A 26,770-nucleotide genomic window follows, 5' to 3' on the forward strand; every position below is an offset into this window, starting at 1 on the left:
CTTTTAATGCATATAAAAGTCAAAATGCAGTTCCCTTCTTGGGACCCCACTATGACCTGGACTGGAGAGCTGATCTGCAAGGTTGGTTTAACATGGAGTACAAGTAGAGACAAGAAAAAAAAACAAACAAAAAAAAAAAAACATATCCATGGATTTTTTTTTTTTTAACTACATTTTACCATGACTGTAAAAAAAAGTGAAATCAGTTTGGCACTCAGTGCAAAAACAGTGAATACGGATGCAATACATAGATGTGCACACACAAAAGATAAAACAAAAAAACACTTTACCAGCTCATATTGCATACGTTTGAGTGTGAGGCCTTATGACCATAACTACATCTTAATATAGAACAGCAGGGGTTGACAAGTTACCTATATGGTCTGGGATCAGATTTCTTTTAGCATCACCACAGGTTAGAATGAAGCATTTAGTTGCTACGAGTCTCAAAATAGGAAATCTAGAGGGGTTCTGGTTTAGGAAAGGGTCCCCCAGATACTGCTGAGCTCCAAGAAGCCTATAGAGTTGTTCAAACAGCAACAAGCTATACCTCAAGCCAGTTTGCTCTATTGGGTTCGCTACCCCTTCCTCCTCATGGTAATAAGCCGTACCAAAAAATAAGATGGGATGCAAGCTACTGACCAAAACCAGTTTATTTCTCTGAAGTGCCATTTTACAGTTTGAGAGAAGCATTATATTCACCCTGAGGGACAGGAAGGAAAGTGTTTGTGTGCTCCTAGTTTGTACTGTGATCAGATGGGAATTTGTACAGTGTGCATCTCTATGGAAAAGGCAAAAAACACAGAAGACTCACATCCTTGACCAGCCAGAGGCAAGGAATCGGTAAGAAGAGCATCAGCTGTTCTAACACTCTGAAGTGTTCCTGATGGGAAGGCAAGAACCAGATGTGTTATCCATCTGATCAGACCCTATCCCCCCCTAAAGCCAGTGAAGCCATTTAGCTAGTCTCCAAAAAAATAAAATAGGGAAAAACCTGGAGAAATGGCACATAGCTGGGCAGGTAACAAAGAATGTGTAGTTTACATACCCACTTACAGGAGTGGAAGAATCCACCAACTGAGGTTTAGTAAAGCTCCTAGCAGTTTAGTAAACATTGTGGTAGAACAGTCCCAGATGCCAAACAGCTCTTTAGACAAAGTCCATTCAGGTTTGTGCTCTTCTAGAAGACACTGCAGTCCTACTGGAGATACGTGTCCAGCTTCTTCTTGATGTTCTCATATGAATCTGCTCCCATGTAGTCAACCTGGCCCTGTTCCCACCGTTCCCTGCGTTCTTCTGAAGATATCGATGGTAGGAGAGGAGGTGCTGCTATGGACATCTGTGACATTGCTTCTGTTACTTCCTCCTGATGAAATACATAAAGCCACATTCACTAGACATCACAACGTGAACAAAAACAGAAAAATGAAGAAACCGGATGATAGCTTCCATGCAAAAAAAATAACTAAATTGGCAAGAACTTTTGAACTTAAAACCCAAGTGAGTAAAGAAAAATAAAGCGCAAAGAAATAGCACATGAACTGCATGAGGTCTGCAAACTGTACATAGCTTAACATTGAGTTCTTCATACCTCTTTACAGAAGCGACAAGAGAAAGCCAGTGAGCAGATCAAGCCCGACAGCTGTGAACAGTTATAGAAAAGTGGAAAGGTTGAAGAATTGTGACACCCCACTAGAAGGAACCCTCCGCTCCAAGAGAAGAGCTCATGCAAATGCGGGAACACGGTTTTATACACAGCCTACTGCCCCATCCAATGGGGGTCTACCAGCTTAGTTTTAGTACATGCCAGATACCTACAGATGTGCACTTCTAGAATACCAGCCTACTTAAAAAAAATATACACTCAGGTTGTCATGGTTTTGTATGAAGTTTAGAATCTTGACTCCCTGATATCTGGTCAATTTACACTCAGACAAACTCAGTTACTCAGTTACCGTATATTCCGGCGTATAAAGCGACGGGGCATATAAGACGACCCCCCAACTATCATCTTATTACGCCGGGAATACAGTGGAGCAAAACACAAAACACCCATTACTCACCTCCCCCGGCAGCGCTGCTGCAGGATGTCGCTCCCTCCTGGTCCCCGGCAGAGCATTGCTCCCTCCTGGTCCCCGCCTCCAGAAAGCTAATACTGTGATTGGCTAACACGTGCCTTTAGCCAAATCACAGCCATTCAATGACATCATTGAATGGCTAACACGTGCGCCTTCAGCCAATCACAGCATTAGCTTTCTGGAGGCGGGGATTTCAAGCCCTGCGTCCAGAAAGCAATGCTCTGCCGGGGACCAGGAGGGAGCGACAGCCTGCAGCAGCGCTGCAGAACGCCGGGGGAGGCGAGTAATGATTTTTTTTTTTGACACTTTTTTGTATTACCGGCGTATAAGATAACCCCCGACTTCAGAGCAGATTTTTTGGGGTTCAAAAGTAGTCTTCTACGCCGGTATATACGGTACCTCAAAAAAGGTAGAGCAAAGGTCTTGGCCTCTGGCCTTTATTTTATCACATGTGCAACACCATTGTCGTTTTTCCTTTGTAAAGTGCTCAAAAATAACTCAGAGGGAGAACTTCAGTAGTTTGTGGGAACCCCCTTGGTTTTCAAAGTCTGCCCATTTGCAAAACCATGGTTTCCACCTTTGCACGCAAGTTAGCTGTAATCACTACAACGTGTCGACAAATGCCCTCCAGTTCCAACACGAAACCAGGTCTGTCATAGAACTGGTCCGCTGCAGTACTAACTGTTGGCAAATTTACTAATTTTCATAAATGACAACCTCATCTTTTGAAATGTCAGTTGTCCAAATTTTGTCTCATTAGGGGCAGAATGCCCTCTAGAAGCTCCGAGTTGGGCGAGTTAAACATGACTAATCCTGTATTACTTTTGACTTTAATTATCTGACCAACATTAGAAAGTAACTTACATCCTATTAGCACAGAGGCTTCCTGGCTGACCATTTGCTTATGCTGCATGGCAATCACCACGATGCAAGATTCTAAGGCTTGTAGTTTGAGCAACCACCAACGTTTTTATGTAATGTAAACATAGTCTCCCATCACTTTGCAAAATACTAGCTACAGTCTGGTAGCATAGGCACCGACCATATGCATCAGCATTTCATCCCGTGCTAGAACTTCTGATCATTGTTTGCTATGGACGGACCAGGTTTTAGTTATTTAAACCATTTCACTCTAGCCAGAATAGACCAGTTCAACACCAAGTTTTGTGAGGGTCACGACGACTGACAGCTCAAGATATAAAGCAGAAACCCATCAGGGTTAGACTTACTGCTTTGAGGCCAGTTGAGACATCTTTAACTACTCCATGTTCTGTTAGAAGTGGCAGGATCCGGGATGTGTAGGTGTCCCACCAGAGGTTAAGGAACTCTGGATGAGTGACAGTTTGGTCGTGTACATCTCCTTTCACAGTTCGTGTTTTACTGTCGTATGTATAGTTCCATGGCTTCACTTTACCAAGAAAATGCACCACCTTTGCACTGGCACCAAACCTACAGAAGGCAGATAGAGTCAAGTATCAGTAACAAGATCCTATATAAGATATTAAACTATTGCAAGTTATACATGTTCAGGTTTATATTTTTCTTTAAAGAAAGGTATATTTAACTTGATAAAAAAGTTGACAGTGGGAAAGTATCTATAGAGTTATGATACAAATATAGCCAGTCAATCTAGAGGAAACAAGGACCTTCATGAGAAAAGTTGGCACCAGAAATTGGATTGAGGCATGAAACATGTAGACAAGCTTGGCTGATGTCCCAGTTGGCCAACACCACCACCTGATCAGTTGTTGATAGTGTTGTATGAAGTTGTTCATGTGCAGCTACTGGAACACTACACTCAGTTCAACTACATTATCCTGATTTACTTAGGCCCTCCAAGACAAAACCCTCATAGAACAGTCTGATGAATTCAACAGTTATGCTCAGTTTGTGTAGTACTTTATATTAAAATTAAAGGGGTTGTCTCGCGAAATCAAGTGGGGTTATACACTTCTGTATGGCCATATTAATGCACTTTGTAATATACATCGTGCATTAAATATGAGCCATACAGAAGTTATTCACTTACCTGCTCTGTTGCTAGCGTCCCCGTCGCCATGGTTCCGTCTAAAAAAGCAAGACGACACCGAAATTAGACGGCACCATGGCGACGGGGGACACTAGCAATGGAGCAGGTAAGTGAATAACTTCTGTATGGCTCATATTTAATGCACGATGTATATTACAAAGTGCATTAATATGGCCATACAGAAGTGTATAACCCCACTTGATTTCGCGAGACAACCTCTTTAACCCTTTGCCCCGGGACAGAATTGTTGGCCTGAAACCAGAGGACATGCTACCTACAGGTCTTTTCTGTTGCCCTTCCAGTCTACCACTTTCAGGCCATGTATTTCACCTGTCCAAGATAGCTACAGAAATATTCCAACTACCTAATGCATATTGTGCATGGCTGATCACATGAGAAGCTCTGACCAATCAGAACAGGTATTGATAGTAGTCCAATACCAATGCACTGAAGAGATTAGGTAGTCTGAAGGTTGCATCTTGTATGCCCAAACACAGGGCCAGGAACTGGCAGATCAGAGGGACAGTAGATAAAACAGCAGGTAAAAAACCTTCTGGGTCCTTGTCACCTCCCGAAACAGCACTATAAACTTGATAGAGATTACATATATTCACTAATTTAGGTATTGAGTCATGACATGGATGTTTAAATTAAATATAGACCCATAATTTGTCTCATCACATGAACTTTGATCTAGTGGGGATCAAGTGTTCTCCGGATCTTTATTTTGACTTCTATATGTACTAACGCAAGTGTGGCTCTAACACTAAAAGGTCGTCAGGGTTTTATGTAGTTGGGATCTATAGAAGTTAAGGCATCCATTTCACATATATGCTCCCAACTTCATGCCATAGAACTGCACAAGTGACTGAGATTGTCATTCTGAAGTAGACATCTTTGTAGCCTGATAGGGAACACCTGATAAAGCCACAAGATGAGAAGCCAAGTCTAGTCATGCTTATGTTAGCAGTTATAAGGAGTACATGTAACTTGAGGTCGATGTTGCAGTGCGTGGGGGTGGAATTTTCATGTGATGTCTCGTCATTGATACAGAGTAATCAAGTCTTCGCCCCCAACCCCGGTGGACCTGCACAATAACGGCTTCCTTAGGCCAACATGTACTTACGCTTTAAATGCAGGGACATAGGAGTATATCGAGACACTGCTCAAGTTATAAATAAATGGGAGATGTTTGTGGATATCTTTTGTCGACCAGGTACTAAAAAAGGTGTTCAGTAATCCTTGGTCACCACCTAAAACAGAAGATATATGTACCATTTACTCCACTACAGAGATCAAAATAGGTTAACCATACCAGTAGCAGATGTCTACACAATAGGTCATACTGTAACACTAAGGCCTCATGTCCACGGGGGGATGGGGGGGGGGGGGGGGGGGGGGGGAAAATCAGGCCCGCTACGGATTCTCCATGGAGAATCCGTAGCGGGTCCCTCCTGCCCCGCAGACATGAGGGCTGGAAAGAATAAATAAGAATAAACTTACCTTTCGCCCGCTCCGGATCCTTCCTTCGCCGCGGCGTCATCTTCTCTGCGGCGTGGCTGGATCTTCTTTCTTCGGCCCGGCGGATGCGCAGGATGACGGTGACGTGCCCTGTGCATGCGCTGGCCCGAAGAAAAAAAAGATCCGCCCGCGACAGAGAAGATGGCACCGCGGCGAAGGGAAGAACCGGAGCGGGCGAGTAAATTCCGCTTTTTGTCTCCCGCGGATCCAGACGGCTTCCATAGGCTTCAATAGAAGCCCGCGGGAGACCTGCACGAAGATGGAGCATGCTCCATTTAAAAAAAAAAAAAAAAAAAAACACTTTATTGACCATCCGCGGGTATTTATCTACCCACGGGTGGTCAATGCATCCCTAAGGGATGCGGATCCGCGGGCAGGAGAAGAGTTAAAATCCGCTGCGGATTTTAATTCTTCCTTTGCCCATGGACATGAGGCCTAAGCCTGGGTTCACACGGGGCAGAATGTCTGCAGCAAGACTGCATGGAAATTCCACAAGACTTCTGCAGCTGAAATCTGAGACATTTGTGCGGGTTTAGGCTGGGTTCACACAGGGCGGATTTGCAGTGGAAATTCCATCTGGAATTTCGCCGCAGCAAATCTGCCTGTGGCCGCTAGTCCCGGGATTAGCCAGCCATGTGGATGAGATTTCTCAGAAATCTCGTCCACATAGGACGGCCAATCCGCTGCGGTTAATCCGGCCGAAACCAGGGCTTTGCTGACTGCAGCTGCGGCTTTGCCAACCACAGCATGGCCATTCTTTTTTCTTTCCGCTGCAGCCGCGCTCTCCTCTAAGGGAGCACCGGCCGCAGCGGAAGAGCGAGCGCCCGGGCCGCTTCAAAACCGCTGGTTTTTCCGCGGTGCTCCTCCTGGCAGAAATCTCGCGGTTTTTGCTGCGGCCAAACCGCGAGATTTCCGGCGGGAATCCGCCCAGTGGGAACCCAGCATTAGAAAGCAGCCTATTCCACTGCGCACATCTCTCCATGAAGAGGAGAGCCTGCAGCAGAAACGGTGATACAATTGACATGCCGCAGCTTTGAATTCCGTGTGGCATTTCAGTTTCAGCATGGCTTGGTGGCAGCGGACTGTCTGCAGTGTGTGGATGAGATTTTTTGCAAAAAGCTTGTCCACTTTGCTTAGTCCCAGTCTTAGGATTGCAGGTGGAATTTCTGTGTGCAAAAATCCACACAGAAATTTTCTGTCCCATGTGAACCCAACCTCAATGGGCTTTTAGTAGTCAGGAAACATTGCTGGTGGTGAGGGATTTTAAACCCCGAAGGACCAAGCACAGCAGATATACAGCACTTGGTCCTGGCCTTTAATCCATGCCGATAGCAGAAATACTATGTGGGATTAAAGCTTTTGCAATCCAGCAGGAGCAGATCAGGTTCTCAGCTGTCACACGTAGCCAAGGACCCAGATGAGAAGGGAGAAGCATTTTCTTCTAGTTTTTTTCTTTTTACCTCTGAACTTAAAAAAAAAAAGTAAAAGCCACATGGGTAGAATTGAGAAAGAAAAGTGTCTGGTCCTTCATGGGTTAAAGTTTTTTTTTTTTTGGACAGACTACCACATATACTGGGATTTCTACATTTGAAGCCCATGAGATGTCACTAGGTCAAAATACCCAGTCATGTTGTGGGTTGAATGCTGTGGCACTGCAGCCCAAAAAGGTTTTGGGCATGGTGGTCCAAAACTATTAAAAATAAGCCAGACGACCCCTTTAACCTGCTAGATCAAGTTTTTTTGTTTTATAAAGAGATAGTGAACCAACATAAGTGAGCACCAGGTGAAGACCTATGGTACATTACAGAGAAACATTATGTCGAGTGCATAACTCCTGCTTGTGTTCTGACGAGCAGTCCACCAGCTCCCCCCTCCCGGTAGGTACTTACTCTGTGGAACCTTCACTTGCTTCTCTCCAGCTGGAATTTATGTACAGCAGCCAGAGGAAAGTCTTGTCCTCTGTGGCATTCTAATCTACAGCCAGCTACTATATCCTTGTGGCTGACACTTCAATGAGGTGGAGGAAGACCCTGTGGAACCTGAGCAGTTTGTCCCTTATTGGATCTGACCAAGTAGTAAGTAATGCCATTACCTTCATTCATGGTGTTAGCAGTTAGGCAACGCCCCCTACCCAACAGAAGCAGAGCACCACACTAGTCCCTCAACCACCAGCATATCTGACCATGCTGCAGATGTAAACTTAGGGATGGTAGCCTCATAAGCACTAGGAGATTTACTGAAGGGGGGAGGGGGAGGACTTTGCCTATTATACCGAGCGATACAAGATGCTTGACCACTCTCCAGATTTCCTCTGTAGTAGGTCAGTTCTTCCCCATTAACAGTTGGCCAAGACTGTCTAGACTAATTCCTGCTAGTGAAGATGCTCCCGTCAAAACAAGTTTTAATCATCTTTTGATGTCAATCCATGTGAAATAATTCACAGAGGAAACACCAATTACGGACAGTTCAAATTCATGTCACCAGATAAAGGGCAGCCTGTATCAGTCAGCATTTAGACTTCAAGCCAGACAAGATTAGTATTGACAACCCAGGTTTCAGCCCGTTACCTGCACCCCAAGCTGTACAGCCAAGGGTCCAGGGGGCATCTGCCTCATCAGGGCTAGCAGTTTAGGATCACAGCCTTGGAGGTTAACTGAGGTCATTGACTAGGAGGTATGTTGTATTTCTAGTGACAGTTTTTAGGTTTAAGCAAACCATCTACAATCCAGGAAAATAGAATCACAACTATGTTTTTCTATATATGTCTTTCCATTACTCAGACCTTTCTAGTATTTGTTACAGGAGCAAGGATACAGTTACAGCGAGGTTAAGTTTACTAACAAGAGCCATTATGGCAACATCTAGTAGCTTTAGAACACAAGACACAGATAAAACAGTTAGTCTATGTTACACACTAGCACACAAGCAGATACGAGAGGGAAAGCTTCCAAGGGTGCTGTTTTTAGGCGGCCTGCACATGGCAGAAGCGGATTCTAGAGCGGAATCCGACCCGACAGCAGCGAAGTCCACTTGTACCTGTCATTTGTCCTTAATCTGTACTGTGGATGGACCTGGTGGCTCGCCTTCAGACATGAGCAGTAGAGTTTTTTTGCGCTGTCGCTAGGCAGAATCTGTGACCTGTCCGCAATGTTAATTGCAGATGGACCGCAGGTCGGACAGCCATCATTGACTTCAATGGAAACAGTCCACGCAAGAATGGGGCATGCTGCGTTTTTGTACAGCATGCTATGGATGATCTTTGCTGTTGATTCTGCAAAAATCCACCTGTGTGCAGCAGCCTTAGAGCCATATTTTGTGTTTTTAAATCCACATTCAAATACATGAGGGAACAATAATAGTTCAGTCTAAAATATCACCCAAAGATGGAGAATCATGTATATCTCGCTATTCATTTTACGCAGGCATAAAAATTGTTGGCTTGATCACTTCTTGTTCAGTTTAACACACTAATCGTTCAACAAGTCAACAAGGCTGCACGAACGCGATCGCTTGTGTGAAACAAGAACCGTCCAGTGTAAAAGCACCCCAGGGGTCAAGGAGATACCTGTCTAATCAGGTGTGCACAGATTCTGTTCAAACCACAGCACAACTTCTGTAATGGCGAATACTCCAGCATGCATATGGCAGGTTAAAATGGCTTAAAAAAAAAAAAATATATATATATATATATATATATATATATATATCAGACTGCTTATGTGCTTTGGATGGAAATGCAAAATTGGTCTGCAATATATATGTAGTAGTTTTTTGCTTCATGTGCATGGTCATGTTAACCCTTTCCAATCCTAGTTTTCTTAGGGGGGCTTACTCTTTTTCTGCCGTTACACAACGGCGCTATCTGCTGGCTAAAGCCAGTACTGCATGAGGTGACACGTTGGATAGGCTCTGACAGCAGAGAGGCCGGCAATATACAGTAAGAGAACCCCGACAGGCGTCTTCCAACATCTGAGCGGTACAGCCTTAAATCATAATGTCGTCAGACAGTGGATTGGAATGGGTTAAATTGACCTATAGCAGTATTTATATTAAGCATGCTAGATAAGATTAGGTCACACTTCTGCAAAGATACATTTTTCCATCCAATGGCCTGTCACTCTGGAGGTTGCCTCTGTCTGATCGTTATCAGGTACCATCTTGATAATGCATCATAGTACTGATGTGAAAGGAAAAATATCACTTTCTAGAGACTACCATTTCTGCCTGCTAAGGTATAGTTTAATACACCATTACCTTCTATATCCCCCAAATAAGCTGCATGCCACAAGTATATAGTCAGGAGGATGAGCCGTGATCTCTACAACTGACAGAAGCCTTTAATGGTCATCAGTAACCAATAGCATCACAGACCAAGAAACTGACTAGAAAATGAACACAAACCCAAGTAAATCTGAGCAGTCAAGATTGAGAGCATATGATCTGAAGGAGAAGGCCAGGAGTTTGATAGAAAGGAAGAACTAAACAAGGTAACACTGACACTGTAGCTTTGGCCTCATCTCAAGACTTCTGCACAAGACTAGGTACTTTTACGGATGACTAGCATTTGGGTTTTCCAGTGCATGCAGTCTAAACCCGATTGATTGGAGACCCAATGAACTAGAGTTTTCTACCAACATAGATATGAAGAGTCATGCAGTTGAAGTGAAGCACCATTCTACTTACCATCAAAGCTGCCTTTTTCTCTGGCCAACTGTAATAACTGGTTGTAAGTGTCAAGAGATGGCTGGAATACAAACACCCCAGAATTAAAGCAGTCAGGCCAACCTGGGTCCGGGGCCGCAGACAGCTCTTCTCGCTCAAATAGGTCATCGATATTTTCTAAAACCTGAAAATTGGTCAGAAACAGAAAATTAGAACGGTGTCCATGTTGCTATTCAGTAACTAGAATCAAACAAGTATCAGTCGGTCTTACCAAAATATCAGCATCCATAAACACACATTTGGTATATTCCGTTAGCGTCCAGCAGTGAAGTTTTGTTAACGTGACACCAAGCTCAGGCCTCTCCATCAGAGCAAGATGAGCAGAATCCTCGCTGTCCAAGACGTCCACCAGTCTGACAACGTCATACACCTTGTTCAGTACTTTTCTGGAAAGGAAGTTGAAGTCAGCACCACATGGATACAGCAACCCTAATCCCACAGCTAACGGAACTCACCGCATAGAGTCCGACACCTGAGGAGTTATCAGCATGACCAGTTTCTTGGAAGTATTTTTCCGGAGCGATGAGCCCAGTACCAACGCCCCTTTTGCATAAGAATCATTTGTAGCAAGGGTGACAAAAGCATGATCTAAGGGAGAAGGAAGAGAACTCCGTAAGCAGTGGCCCAGGCTCGAGCAGACACATGTTCATGCGGGATCCAAAGGCTTCAAGTTGGAGCATAATAAGCAAATATTTTATTGTGCATGTAGTTGGGTGTATATAGACTCCCGATGTTTCCCAAAGACATTGCTTAGCGAGGACACGGGTACCAGCAGCCCATACACAATGTTAATTGCATATGGGATACATGTCACATGTCTCCATTGACGTCAATGGAGGCCATCCGAGCAGATTAACGGTAAAAGAGCATGCTGCGATTTTTTTCTTATGCAGTTCATACCAGTGAGTGTGAAGGAAAATTCGTCTGTCAATGCCCGCATTTACCACTGATTGTGAGGATTCCACAATTCAAATCCAGTGCGAGACCGGCCCAATTTCTCCCATCCCATACCTTTTGAGAAAAACCCTTCCTGACCCAGCAAGTTTATTGGGGCAGACCGTAGCCCAAGAGGCATTATAAACATTGGCGCATTTGTAAGCCATGTGCCAACTACATATACATAGTGACAGCTGCTATAGTAAGTCCCCTTGTTATTAAAAATAGACAAACATGTGACCAAGTGCTTTAGAGACCCTTTCAACTGCCCGATATCACCATGGAATGACCTACTAAATTATGGAGCATTAGCAAAACCATTTTAGCGTTGCATAGCAAAATGCTTTGGCAGTGTGTCACGTATACAATGTACTGCGCCAGAATTTCGCAGCACACACAAGTTGGCTGGAGATAGCAGCTACAACACCGTCCGGGGCCAGGCTTTCAGGGCTGACAGTGTGGGTAGCACAGGCAAGAATGGATTAAAAAAAAAAAAAAAAGATTTTTTTTTTTTTAAGACTAAAAGGTCCCTTTACATGCAAACAATGCCAGACACTCATCCCTGTGTCTCCGTGCTCCTGCACGGCTGCTGTTTAAATTGTACGATGAAGCTCATCGCTCATTATTCAGTTTAAACAGTCACCGTTAAGTAGTGAATGGCCGCTGTGTTATGTGAATAGAGAGTGGCAAGGGAGCGAGAGGCGAGAAATCCTCTGCACTGCCCTGCCCCACTGCTAGCCGCTCCGTGAGCAAGCCAGCACTACTAGCTCCTGTGCAGGACAGGAGTGAGGAAACAGAGGGACGAGTCAGGAATTGTTTGCCTGACAGTTGTCTTAAGTAAAAGGGACCTTTATAGTTCTGGGTAAAAGGGCCGTAAGCTCTGATGCTTATACAGCAGGTTCCCAGGAGGGCAGGGAGATCTACACTATCGCCCGGCCCTCCTGGGAACCTGCTGTATGAGCACCAGAGCTTAAGGGCCTTTTACCCAGAACTATTATAGTTATAAAATACTAAGTTTAAAAAAAATAGTGAGTGAAAATGAACGATATTGGTTCTGTGTAAACACAGCCAACAATTGAATGATAAGTCAATATTGATGCCTGCATAAATCATTGCTTCATCACTAATTTACTGGTTTAAATACTGATTGGTCAGTTATCACTCACTTATACACCAGATGTCAGGACACTCTTTGCTCAAGCTGCCCATTTGTACAGAAAGACACATTGTTGGCTCGTTCAAGTTATATTTTTGGTGTATATGGACCCCAAGTTTATGATGCTCATAGTCAGTGCGAGGTTCCCTTTAAACAACTTGTGCTTATGTTAGACAGTGTGGCAATTAGCAAAACTGATATTTACCTATAATGTCATTATTGGGCTGCTCACTCTAAAGTGCCATCACCCCTTCCCGCTCACAAAATTGCCAGGGGACACTAGGATGACACAAGGGGTAGATTCACGTGCTTTGAACTGTATGCAAGAGCAAGGGGAAGGAGGGAAAGACTATTCACCATTATCTCTACTTGCAGCTCTCTGCCATTTATACACAGGTACAACGCTAAGTCTCTCTGTATACTTCTGCCCAATGAGTGCATTTTTAAGCATTTATAAAGCACGATCGGTTCTGTGTACAGTGTATAGAACACAGCAGCAGCTCCTCCCACCAGTTCTGAGGATAAAGAATCCAATATACAGGTTATAAGTTATAACTGCCAGAAAGTGTTATTCCTGATGTACACATGACAGCTTATGGAAAAAGCATGTGAAAACTTAGGTATACTTTTATAGTGAAGTTAGTTTGATGTCCTTTATGCTGAACCATGCTATTGCAATATTTTTTTGCTGAAACCCAAGCAGTGTCTGCATTTAGATTCTCAATCAACATTCATGCTGAGTGTTCTAGTTTCCTTTTTGACAGGTCATCTTCCATTATCTGACTGATGAAGTGGGAGAAAGTATACAGTTCGGAAGTTCAGTGTTGACCAACCAGACTTCAACTCAATAAGTAGTTCCTGTAATTCTGCTGAATGGCTCAATCCAAGTTGTGCAATGAATGCTGAACAGGAGAATTTGTAACCGTAAGCGAGCTTGCATCATTCCATATGGGATATACTCAACAGAACATTGAGGTGGCCTAAAAGGCTGCTAGCTCATTTGGGCACATGTCCATTGGGAACTCTCATTTACAGATCTAACAGTATCCAATTCATCATAGAACAGGATCGTTCCCGTCTTACATCCAAGTACGCAGTCCCATTACATAACCCGGCCCCTGTACAGGGAGCATGAAATAACGCACGCACTAGCAGACAATGGCACACTGTGGGCACCTGGGTTCACCTCCACATTCTTCAGAGAGTCGCTTCTGCCAAGAATCCAGCAAGTTAATAGGAGACTTGTGCTTAGATGGCTACCGGAGAAAGAATCCTTTAATATGAACGAAAACAACTCAGAGACCGGCTGCCTTCAAAACACTCATGAATTTGTTTAAAGCTATCAAAATCCAGGTCATGTTAGTCCATGCCAAGCTTAGCAGCGGTTTTGGTTTCCAACAGCACTTTATATAAAATCTGATGTTACAGAAACACGTCTGTTACGTGTCAATACGTTTCACAGACTTGTTCCTCCCAATATAGCCACCATACTGCACCCACTTCGTCTGGTCAAGAACCTACATACTGCGAATGACAGGGGTGTTGCTCCAGTTTGATGCCACCACCTCCATTTATAATGGGACAGAAGCCAACTATGCTCAAGACAGTTACCAACTCTTGTAAACCAGGCGAAATACAAGCAGGATAGTTTGTCTTTATTTTCCCTAGGCCCAATTGTGTGTAGGCTGGGGGGCATACTAAGGAAGCCCTATGGTCACAAGATTAGCTTCTGTGGATGTACAAGTCTCATTCGTATTGTGTATTTTAGCATTTCCTTTGTGGCACCTATTTTGTAGCTCTACACTGCATTAGGAACAGCTGGTACTTAGCATCCTATGATCAGTAACATGGTACCATGTGATAACCCCACGTCATCGCCACTTCCACCTCGCATGAGCCCAGGGAAGAGGTCAGTGAACCTTGGACACATGACAGTAGGTTGTCAGAGTACCTGGTACCATTTCCTGCGAACCATATGGGTGGTTGGTCCGCGTCTAGCATGAAGCTGTATCCACTTGTAGCCACTGGGGCTTAACAGGCCAGTGATGTGTCAAGGTCTGGAGACCGAGTCTTCCTGACATAGATCCCTGTACTGTTCACCATTCAAGGACTGTTAGCTGACCAGCCACACCCAATTTCAGGAAATCTTCCTACCACAGTGACATGTCAACAGGACACTCAAATTCAGATCACTAGGGAGTGGTTAAGGAAAAGGACAATGAATTCTGCACCATGCCATAGCCCCCAAACTTATTGGACTGTAACCCCATTGAATTTTGAGGCACAGGTAGAGTATGGAAGCGGTGGACCCACCTATTGAAGGGGTTGTCTTTCACTGATGACTTCTCCCCCCACCCCTCCATTAGGTCATCAGTAGTTGACTTGAAGGGAGGGGGTGCTGATCATCCAGCCCACTCGTTGTCATTAGCAGTCAGAGCAGGAAGTGGGTGAGCAGACTTCACTGCCATTGAAACCAATGGGAGAGCAGTGCTACTACAGCACTTCCTGCTTTGCAAGACCTCCCATCCAGTCTCCTGACCAGGAGAGATGCTGTAGCAGTGCGTGTTTCCCCACCGATTTCAGTGGGAGTGAAGCTGGTGAACCTACTCCTTCCCCTGTCCACTTATAACATCCAGCCTGCTGCACGATCAGCTGATAGATAGGTGTCTCAAGCAGCAGCCCCTCCACAGCCACCAACTACTGATGGCCTATCCAGAGCACAGGTCAGTGAAAAATGGCAGAAAGACCCTCTAAGTAGGTGTTTCTAAGGCATTGATCATTTAGTATGTGTCATGCTAGTTTAGTATAGTCTACTTGGGGGGGTTTGGGTGGATGGTGGACACAAGCACAAGGTTGCCTGTGGAAGACTTTAACAGTCTATTAGAGTCTTAAGGTCCATTTACATCCAATGATCGCTCAAAATTTGGTCAAGCCACTGCAAATGAGTGATAATAGTTGCGTGTAAACTACCCTTCGTGCACTTTTCAGCTGAACGATTATTTTAGGGTGAGCTTTAAATCCATTGCTCAGTGACAGAGATAAAGTATCCCTCAGACTGCATGCTGTCTTCTTAGCAAGAGTCTACGTTGTATTCTGCTGGCAGCCTCAACGAGAACAATGCAGCTATGTGCAGAGCCCACCCCATATGCTGAGCTCCGCAAACTGCTCATGTACACTCTTACATGCAAATGAAACTGGTAAAGTGTTAATGGACATAAGTGTCCATTAACACTTTATATAAGATGATCACTTAGTCTTTGCATGTAAGTGAGCCTTCCCTGACAGATTTCTAACTTTATTTTTTAGCCACCAATCATGAACTAGAAGAACCTTTCAGCTTGGATAGAAGTGTTCCACAGGATGCAGTTGAATATTTTGCATATCCAACATGCAATTTTGATTCGGAATGCATCAAAACCCATGTTGAGACTGGATTTCTACAACAGCAGATGCCACTGTACTGTTGAACAATTATGTGCTATTCGAAAGGTCCCTAAGGAGATGGGCATATGATGTAAATGCTGCAGATTTTCCTCAGCATTTACAATACAAACCATGTTGAGACGCTGTATATAGGCCACATGCTATAGAAGAGTCCTGCATGGAATCCACAGCATTAGGTCATCTGCACATTGCGGAATCCAGAGCAGGTGTCCGCCTCCAGATTCCGCAGCAAATGCCTCACAACATGCAATGAAAGATTGATTTTTCCTGCACACGAGCGGAAATCAATTAAGATTTTCTGCTCACGGAGGGGAGGGGAAAAAAAGTGTTTTTTTTACTGTGGTTTAAGATAATACTGCACCAACATGCCAAGTATGAACTCAGCCCAACAGCAGTCATCAGTCCAGGATTAGGCCTGGTTCAGGTTCTGCTAGTCTCCCCCATTGTAAGGAACATAGATTAAGTAAAACCAGTGTTTCAGATGAGTGAGCCCTAATCCCCAAGTGATCACAAGCCAGGAGTATTGCCTCCAGTAGTCAGTATGTCAGAGCAGGATGACTGTAGAGACAGCTGTACAAGTCATCCTTACAATGATGGAATTACAGCTTGTTCCATCTAATCTCCCGCTCCGACTAACATACTGCTCTGTAAATAGTTCTAGCAGGACTATAAAGCCCTCATACTTGCAGAGTCATGACCTACATCTGCATTCCCTCACAGAATACGACACATTTTCCTGGAACAGATTATTCGGAGTAACAGGCTTACCAGCTCCTGTGGAGGGCTGTGCGATGGTAGCCAGAGGGGGAGATACCAGTCTACTACAATGGACACCATGTGCCAGGAGAGGCAGATGCCCATGGAGGACTAAAGTGCATGTTGCCAGGGATTAACAGGGTGTGAGCAATACATATGTTTATAGAAATTAAATCTTTAAAGAGGAGTTTGGTTTTAAACCATTTATAACCCATCCTCAGCCATGGTCAGCTATAGTAGAAGGCAGCTGTCCATCACCCAGGACCCCATTGAACAGCTGATTGCCAGACCACTGCACAGTTTTGCCAAGTTCCCATTCACCTCAGTGCCCGCAATACAAAGTCTGGCCACTGCAGTAAGAACAGAGCTGTCCACTTCCTGCAGCAGCCCAGCCAATACAGGGGGATGCAATCATTGTGAAAAAGGCACGACAGCTGACATCTGTAGTACAGAATAAAGAATCTGGACAGGCACACAGGATCACCAGCCAGGCACAGTGTAGGATCCAGCCCGGTCGTGTGCAGACGACCTAAAAGGAGTTCTGGCTCTTGTAAGGTGGGATAAAAACAAAGTGATAGACCTCTGGTCAGGTAGAAGTTGCAGAGCACTTAGCCATTTACACATTTCATAGAGATGTGGCCCACATACAGTAAAAGCACCCTCTGTTGCTAGGGCCACGTGGAGACGACTTGATGCACACTGCATGCAGACTAGCCAGCACTGAGCAGAACAGTCAAGCCATCATGTAAGGTCTTAGATGACTGATGCCCCCCAGGGCTCAGGGTGCGTTGGGTAGTCCAATGCTGCATTTAGATGAATATAATTAGTTAAAACAATTGCAAGGGAATAGTAATTGTCCAAACACACAAGCCAATGATGTATGAGAATCGCGCACTTTTAGTTTGTTGTTCGGGTTCTGCAGGACTAGTCATAGACTCCCACTCCATTTCATAGGAATGTGGAACACTGAACCAGATCGGTACGATTCTCAGCAATGACCTGCCTGTCTGAATAGTTTACAAGAGTGTGAATGAGTTAGCGGTGACGTTACTCGCTGGTTCTTGTTTGAACCACCTTGTCTCAAAGCGGTGTTAGAATCGCTACAGCAGCAATGTTAGGTTTCCCCAGGACCAAGCAGATCCATGGAAAATAGGTGTATGTATGGTGCTGTAGGGAGGCGGCGGCAGGTTCCCTTTAATGAATGTGGACCATTGTTTAATGGGAGATAGAGGTGGGATTAAGAATGTCAGTTCTCAGCCAGAAACTTCACTTTATAAGACTGGCTCCACGTGGGGCTGATTCGCAGCAGAGTGTCTGCAGCGGGGCTCCAATGCAGCAAGCCTGCGCCAATTGGTGTGGCTTTTGAAGGGGGTTGTATTGCATGTATCTTAATGAGCAGGTGAGTTATACAGAGGGGGATTCTGCCGCTTTTAAAATTGCCATAACGTGGAGTTGAATTCCACACCACATGTCAGTTTCCACGCAGGTTTTGTGTAGATTACTTCCGCAGCTTGTGGACAACATTAAGAATCTCATCCCCTTTGCTGCTGCAGAGTCTGTGCAGGGGGTCTGCATGGAGATTCTGCAGCAAGTCACCCTGTCTAGAACCCCTTTCAGAAAGGAGCTACAACATCAACTGATCACTGCAGTTCCAGCTCTGGGACTTCCTGGCAAACTGCTGATTTTCCAGGGATGACTATGGCCGGCGAGGCATTTCCCATACAGTCTGCCAGAACTACTCCATATAGGGGGTCCCTGCTGGGAACTCCAACATCCACATTCCCCTACAGGGTATACAGACAGGGGTCATCCATGAGAATCCTACACAGTGTTAGTTGTGGTCTGCTTAAGGGTGCCCACCCACTAGCGTTGTTTTACTGCGAAATTCGCAGCGTTTTTTTTTTTCTGCATGGGGTCTTTGGGCTATGGGACATGCAAAGCTAAAATCACGATCGCGCAAAATCGCGATTTTTACATTACAAGTCCCATAGACCCCATGCAGAAAAAAAAACCTGCGAATTTCGCAGTGAAAAAAAACGCCAGTGGGTGGGCGCCCTAAGAGTGGTGCAGTATGACAACTCTGAGAAGCCTGTGCCCCCCCCCCCCCCCCCCCATCAAGGCCAAGCCATGTGCCAGCAGGACCCCCGGTAATAGGGATGCACACCACAGTGCTGCAGCGAGACGGACGTGTGATGTGCAGACACTGTTGACGAGAGATCTAGCTCCATGTGACGGCATGGAAGAGCAGCTAAAAATAGAGGCGAAGCCTCGTCAGTAACCAACAGCTGGCAGAGGGAGCGCTGACCCGATAACAGCTCGCCCCCTCCAGGGTTAGTCACATCACTTTACCTCCAGTTTACAGAAGAGCAGCAAAAACACTGCTTCACTGCAATAGAAGGTAGCATGATGGCCAGAATAAACCCTTCAGAGACTGATCCAGCAGCACTGTATCACTACTGCCATACTATACTGAAATAATGTACTTCATTAGTAAGACATGGATGCACTACATGATGGTACTGCACATAGGCCCCTGGGGGCCCAGGAATGTGGATTACAGTTGTGTTAGAGTCCCTGTAAGAGAGTAAAACCCAAGTACAAAGTTAAAGAGTAGCATGTGAGGAGCAGAAATCCACTTTCCGTGTCTCTCCAAGTCCAGTGGGACCGCCGATATAACTGATGTAAGGAAAGCATATTCGAAGATAGCAGATCACCCAGGAAGTCAGCCATCGTCCGCAGGAGAGTCAGACATCAAACCGCACCGAGTCCCTGGAATAACTACAGCTCCAACAAGGCTGGTGCTCCAAAATCCAGCCTACAAGTTCATACTAGTTTGCATTGCCTTCTGGTTGGGTCGTGCTCTTACTAGTAATCCGTACATCGCCCTTCACCAACACGGGTGCATAACGATAGAGTCAGCCCCGGACTGCACTGTTGAATGACTCCATGCATGGGTCGTGGCAGGAAGAGGCCTTAAAGGGGTTGTCCCGCGATAGCAAGTGGGGTTAAGCACTTCCGTATGGCTTTGTAATATACATCGTGCATTAAATATTGGCCATACAGAAGTTATACACTTACCCCCTCCGGTGTTGGCGTCCCCGTCTCCATGGCGCCGACCAAAGCCTTCTTCTGCCTGGATTAGACACGCTTGGCGTGAAGGGGCCGCTCCGGCGTGCTCGCGCCGCACAGGTCTTCTGCGCATGCGCAGAAGACCTGTGCGGCGCGAGCACGCCGGAGCCAGACAGAAGAGGGCAGACTGCGCAAGCGCGTCTAATCCAGGCAGAGGGCGGCTTTGGTCGGCGCCAGCACCAGAGGGGGTAAGTGTATAACTTCTGTATGGCCACTATTTAATGCACGATGTATATTACAAAGTGCATTAATATGGCCATACAGAAGTGTATAACCCCACTTGCTTTCGCAGGACAAACCCTTTAAGTATGCTTGCCTTACATCAGTCACAGAAGTGGTCCCACAAGACTTAGAAGTATAAATCACTATCTCACATGCTACTCTTCAACTTCGCAGGTGGGTTTTACCCTTACAGGGATACAACACAAAACTGACACCCAGTATGGTGTGCCATACTGCCATCTAGCACCTCCATGCCTTCCCATTTCAATATAGGCCACCAGTAGTAAGAAAGCACTGCTCTAACTACACCATATAGGTAATTCTTCATTTTATCAGTTTACAGCTCATTTAGTTAGAACCCCCAATCAAGCCATAAAGCTGATGCTTTGCCACCACCATCCCACCTACTCTGCACCATTTGAGTTTGTTTGAAGAAATATGTAAAAGGTTCTCTTAAGGCTGGGCATGGAAGGGTTAAGGAAACCATGCTGCACTCCAGGCCTGTACCACCTGACCACAACCCCCTCTACAAGACATTCAAGGACAGGTCAAGCATCTTGCACTGTAGTAGTATATTGGATTGTGTTACGCTTCCCGCCTACAGACTGATACACATCTCCATTGAGCTCCTGCTTGGGGTATCAATGGATGAGGTCTTGTGCCAGCAGAGGAGTGTGCCCAGGCACAGCACCCAGTCCCTATAGGCAATATGGCAAGAGAATACTAGGAGTAGGATCACTTAACTCTTGTGGGGTTGGAATTGGGTACGATGGAAACTACATATTAACGCACCCGACACTCCTGTTTGCTCTATTTGATTCCAGAAACATTGGTAGAAGTTTAATTGTCACAGTCTAGTTTAGCATCCAGATCATCAGGCACAGGACTACTACTCCCAATATAGCTGAGGTGCTGTAATAAGACCCTCGGGAGGGTATGAGGGTCTGGTGAACAGCTTAATGGGCTTAGGCCCCCTGTCCACGGCAGTTTATTCGCCGGCGGTAAACCGCCACCGAATCACGCCGGCTGACGCTTCCCATAGCATTGCCCCAATTCTCTGTGGTCAGCCTATTAGATAGGGCTGACCTGCGGAGAATAGCCGGCGGCTCCTGCTCCCGGGCGACGGAGCTTCGCCATGGGATACCGCATCGCCCGTGGACAGGCAGCCTTAGCAGAACCATGAGATGCACCATCACACAGTATTATGTGATGCCCTGATAGCTACACAGCATAGTATGAAGTCACATAGACTCCACTGAGACTCTGCACAGCTCTGCTACATCAGGCCTCTATGAGCAGAAAAGAACCGAAATTCTGTTAGAGTTTTCAGGCTGAAGTCAGATTCCACCAAGGAGGAGCCGACAACCTGCTGACACGGCCAGACCTCCAGAGGAGTGCCAGGAGACCAATAGTTGGGGGTCTGGGTGGGATCAGCATTGTCCCCTTGGTTCCTTGAGTGACGACAGCGGCCGGTCAGCACCTTCATATTACAGACACTAAGAGGAGTCTGGCACCTAGTTGTGGCCCTACAAACTAAGCCTACGGCTGACAGCAGGTGACCCGCTGAGTCTGGCGATGGAAGTGTTGGACTTGCCCAAAAAAAAAATAAAAAAAATAAAAAATGACCCCCACACACACGACCAACGGTGACATCCACAATACAGAAAAGAGAGAAGGTGCGCAGGGTCACCGCCACAGTCAGAGCCTGCTGTGGGCTCCTGCATGCAGAATCCAGATCACCTGAGTGCAGTCGGCCTTAGGGAACTCCATTATGGAAGCAGAAAAGGGGAATTACCGGGCCAAGAACAGGTCCCATTAGCCATATTGGGGTCCATTCTGCCATCCAGGCTTCTATTGGTTTCAGTTCCCAGCATTTTCCTGTTCGGCCATCGCTGGAAACTAACAACCCCTTTTTACACAACGCACAGTGAGTGTTACGGCTGCATAGAGTGGATTATTGTTGAAGGCGCAGTGCAAGCAAAACCACCATTATATGATCAGTGACGGGTCCGGTAAGACCACTCTTGCATCCCTTCTAGACCCCCGGCATGATCTTATATCCGAGGGTCCTTGTACATGCAGTGGCTCACCCGATGCCGCTCACACCATGCACAAAAAAAAATAAAAATAAACCCCCCACACACCAGCATCCTGTCCTGGCACCGGTCACACCAGGAGGATGGAACGCACGCAGTGAGTACGCACACAAGAATTCCCTGCGTGAGAACATCTAATACGGCTCACAGATGAGCCAAGTGCATCTACAGCCAGGAGTGCAGCCAGCGAGGACCGAGTGCTGCATGCTGGGAGTTGTAGTTCCCGGACAGGTGACAACTCTACAACACACGACTACACGGCGGAGGAGGCGCCGCAGGTGACAGTCCCCAGCAGGTGCGCGGGCAGGAAGGGGTGCAGTACACGGGCAGCCTGCAGGACGGGGGGAAGGTGATGGGAGACCCCTCCGACTACTGACACCCCGGACCAGAGCCCTCACTGCAGCTGGTGTTACTGGGCACCTACCTGCCATCTCGGCGGGACGTGTCACTGCGCGGTTCCGGCCGCCTCCTCCGCTGAGCCAGCTGTCCAGATGCTGCCGGTCATGGAACCCCAGCGACTTCCCTCTTATACGCCAAGAGCACGTGACCAGGCCCCGCCCCCCGGCCCAGCGCGGAGGGTGGAGCCTAAGCCGCACGTAGCACGCCGGAGCAGCGGTAACGTGTGTGCAGTGCGGTCGTGACTAGGAGGAAGCGGCGAGAGAGCGAGTCCGCGGTGCAGAGAGGGGGCTCCACCGAGCCCCTCAGGACTCCCCGCCCTGTATGCAGGGGAGACGCACAGGTTCCGTCCTGCCAGCCTCACGCAGCAGTATGCTGCATCTCCTCACCTATGAGTATAGAGCCATTGGAAAAAATGGCTGCTGTCTTCATGTAAACTTACGCAACGAACAAAACCATGCAGTTTTATCGCCGACGTAAGACTGTGTTCACACGAGCGCGAATATGAGCGCCATATTCTGAATTCCGTGAAACAAGGAGTGGAACTTCAGAGAAGGGATACCGGGCGTATCTGCATGTGCATCCAATACGCTGCGCAATTCTATGATAAAAGAAGACATACGGACCTCATTAGGCTTAATAGCGTTTAAAATCACAGAGGGCGGAAGATGGCGGCTGCCCGATCATCAACACACGTAGTATTCACGTACAGGAAGGTCCTATCCGCTAATAGTGCGACGGAGACAAGAACTGGCGAACATGAAACCAGTGGAATCGGCGGTTTTGTTTTCTCACGTTAATCACGTCCGCCTGAATCTGCCCTCAGGGCGCCTTCACACTTGCGAGAGAATCGCGCGTTTTCGAGTGATCCAGGAGAGAGTGAAAACGCAGAATTATGAAATCAATGATTTTCAACGGCTTCATTCTAATTTGTGATGTTTTCACTCATGCGATGTGGCGTTAAAAAAAAAATTGCGATGTCCTTTCTCTCCGCGTTTTTTTTAAATCTCCCATGTTTCCCTATGGAGCCTCCTTTTTATCGCATCACAGCGCAGGATGCGCAGCGACCGCCAGTATTAGCTCTGAAACGGGCGTGAAAGTAACATTGATTCCAGGCTGTTCACTCACATGAGCAGATTTACTCTTGCAGCGATGTCCTGTTTTTGGGCAAGAAAACCCCATTATGTCGTACGGCATCTTTAAAAAAACTGGCATCGCCCTTACATACCATGCGATTGGCATGCCAGCGACATTCAGGTTTTCCCATTGAAATCTCTTGGAAGCGCTTGCAATCTTTTATCCCACGTGAAAATCACAAGTCCATGGATGCAAAGCAAAAACACATCGCGCTCATTTTAAAAACGGGGGGTTTGTACAGCACACATATGAATGAAGACTTGCCCCCCCAAAATGGATCCCCCTGTTTGTCCCGTGTTTAGAGACATACCCATTGTGGCCCCAATCTCTGGACACATGGCTAGGCCTGTAATGTAGGGAACACCCTTTGGCTTTCAGGGCACAACTGAATAAATTCCAGGCATCATTGGTCACTTGTAGAGCCATCAAGGTGCCAAAACAATAGAACGCCCCCCCACAAGTAACCCCAATTGGAAATCTAGACCCCTTAGCCCATTTATCTAGGTGTGTACTGAACATTCTGACCCCACAGGTTTTTGCAAAAATTATAAAGAATGTGAAAAATTATTTTTTTATTTTTTTTATAAGTATCACTTTCATGACAGTTTTCTTTGTTTCAAGCAGGAAAAACTGTGGAGACGCACCCTAAATCGTATTGCACTGATTCTTCTGTGTACGACATTACCCTCATTGTAACCCCAATCTGCTTACTAGACATGGCTAGGACTATAATGGAGGGAACACCCTTTGGCTTTCACGGCACAAATGAATAAAATTCAAGCCCCACTGCACACTTGGGCAGAAAAACATTGATTCCCTAAAAATAATCCCCCTCCCCTTTACCCTTTTTGGCATTCCTTAAATCAAAATACTAATGAACACCTGTCTGTCAGTGATGAGTGACTGTGAGTTACATGTGATGATGTCACCGTCATGTGATCAGTCACATGAGCTCCGCCCCTGATTACATGCTCCTCACAGGGCCTTCATTCCTGTGCAGTGAATGAGGGATTACGGGCGGACTACATCCCCCACAAACCCCTGCGGCCTCAGTTGCTATGGATACAGCAGTACTCAGTCTGGCAGTTTGTAGCTGGTTGTGAGACAGCTGTACACCTGTGTGGAGACTCCAATAAATGACACCTCACAAATGTCCACATACATAGCCTGTGGTGCATTTTGCCCAACAACATTTAAGCATAGTCCTTCACCGCTATCTTCACATCTCCTGACCGTGATATGTCATCTCAAGTGCTAATGCCACCAACACCAGTCCAGCCTTCATCTAATCGTCATCCATTGTCCGGTGTTGGAACAAACCGTCGCTGTTGTGTGAACATGTCACCACAGAAGGTTCAACGCCACCATGAAGCTAATGCAGCTTACATGACAGCGACAAGCCACGATGTCACCCGAGCCACCAGCTGGAGTTTGTAAATCTTGTACGGAAATATTTTGACCAACTGCAATCCCTTTCACTATATTATATTAGTAAGTGGGGCCTTGTGCCACCAGAAACACTGGTACTAGTCTTACATAAGAGTAATAATGTAACTGTGTTGTATGTCTCAAAACAGGGGTAATTATGGGGGCCTGGTTGGGATGGGCACATGGGGCAATAAAACTGGGTATCCCTCCTCCCATGCTTTTTGGGGGGGTATTTCTTGACCTCAGTGGCAGGGATGGGGTATAAAAAGTGGCGCTCTGTGAGGCCCCCGATAACAGCTCCAAGCTCTCAGCTAGCTCCATTAGCTGACAGCAAGGAGCTGTCACACTCCCAAACCCCGGGTCTTTAGGGCTCCTGTCCATGGACGATAGTGCATTGCGTTACTCAGCAATAATCCATCCGTGTGTAATGCAGTGCACGCTTTCCATAGCAATGTTATGGAGAGCACAGCCCCCTGTCCACGAACAGAGAATCAGTGATTCTCCGCTCGTGGGACTAAAATCACAGCATGCCGCAATTCTCCGCAGTGAGCCTATCTATCACCACTGTCGCAGTGTTCAGTGATGAGGGGACTCCCCGCAGGGGTGAAGGAATCCCCTACCGCTGCTGTCATAGTGGCAGCAGGAGATTGCGATGATCTACCTATGCTTTCAACGGTACCAGCTCTGCTGCCACTGGCCCCATTAAGAACAAAGTTAAGCCTCTGGATGGGGGGATGAAGGAATCACATGCTGTAGCTGTCACAGCTGCAGCAGGGAATCGCGATCATTTTCCATTGCTTTCAATTGGAGACAATGGGCAAGATTGCAAACAGATAGAACATGCTGCGGTTTTGTTTTCATGCTGCATCGCAAGCATGAAAATATCGCAAATGTGAAGTGTCCCCCCTCTCCCTTCTTTCCTCTTGTAACATGTATAAAGGTTTCCATCATGTCCCTCCTCTCCCTTCTGTCCTGTGACATATATACAGGTTTCCATCATGTTCCCCCTCCTTTCTGTCCTCCTGTAACATATATAAAGGTTTCCATCATGTCTTCCTCTACTTTCTGTTCTGTGACATATATACAGGTTTCCATCATGTTCCCCCTCCTTTCTGTCCTCCTGTAACATATATAAAGGTTTCCATCATGTCCTCCTCTCCCTTCTGTCCTGTAACATATATACAGGTTTCCATCATGTTCCCCCTCCTTTCTCTCCTCCTGTAACATATATAAAGGTTTCCATCATGTCCTCCTCTCCCTTCTCTCCTCCTGTAACATATATAATGGTTTCCATTATGTCCCCCCTCCTTTATGTCCTCCTGTAACATATATAAAGGTTTTCATTATGTCTTCCTTTCCCTTTCCTCCTCCTGTAACATATACAAAAGTTTCCACGATGTCCCCCCTCTCTTCTGCATTCCTGTAACATATATAAAGGTTTCAATCATGTCCCTCCTCTCCCTTCTGCCCTCCTGTAACATATATAAAGGTTCCATCATGTCTTCCTCTCCCTTCTCTCTACCTGTAACATGTGTAAAGGTTTCCATCATGTCCCACCTCTCTCTTCCTATTACATGTATACAGGTTTCCATCATGTCCCCCCCCCCCTCTTCTGTACTCCTGTAACATATATAAACGTTTCCATCATGTCCTCCTCTACTTTCTGTCCTGTAACATATATAAAGGTTTCCATCATGTCTGCCCCTCCTTTCTGTCCTCC

At 46.1% G+C, this 26,770-nt stretch overlaps 1 protein-coding gene across 1 annotated transcript; it reads right to left on the reverse strand.

Moving 5' to 3' along the window:
* Positions 1-635: 635 nt before the first annotated feature.
* GYG1 (glycogenin 1) lies at positions 636-22,640 on the reverse strand. Its single transcript, XM_066599240.1, has 7 exons — positions 22,514-22,640; positions 10,806-10,938; positions 10,562-10,736; positions 10,312-10,474; positions 5,234-5,360; positions 3,308-3,527; positions 636-1,366 (listed from the first exon to the last, which is right to left on the reverse strand). Exons 1-7 carry the CDS (start codon positions 22,518-22,520, stop codon positions 1,199-1,201), a joined length of 993 nt encoding a protein of 330 aa, XP_066455337.1. The 5' UTR covers positions 22,521-22,640; the 3' UTR covers positions 636-1,198.
* Between the last annotated feature and the right edge of the window lie 4,130 nt (positions 22,641-26,770).

The sequence above is a fragment of the Eleutherodactylus coqui genome, chromosome 1, assembly GCF_035609145.1.
Source record: "Eleutherodactylus coqui strain aEleCoq1 chromosome 1, aEleCoq1.hap1, whole genome shotgun sequence".
Classification (NCBI taxonomy): domain Eukaryota; kingdom Metazoa; phylum Chordata; class Amphibia; order Anura; family Eleutherodactylidae; genus Eleutherodactylus; species Eleutherodactylus coqui.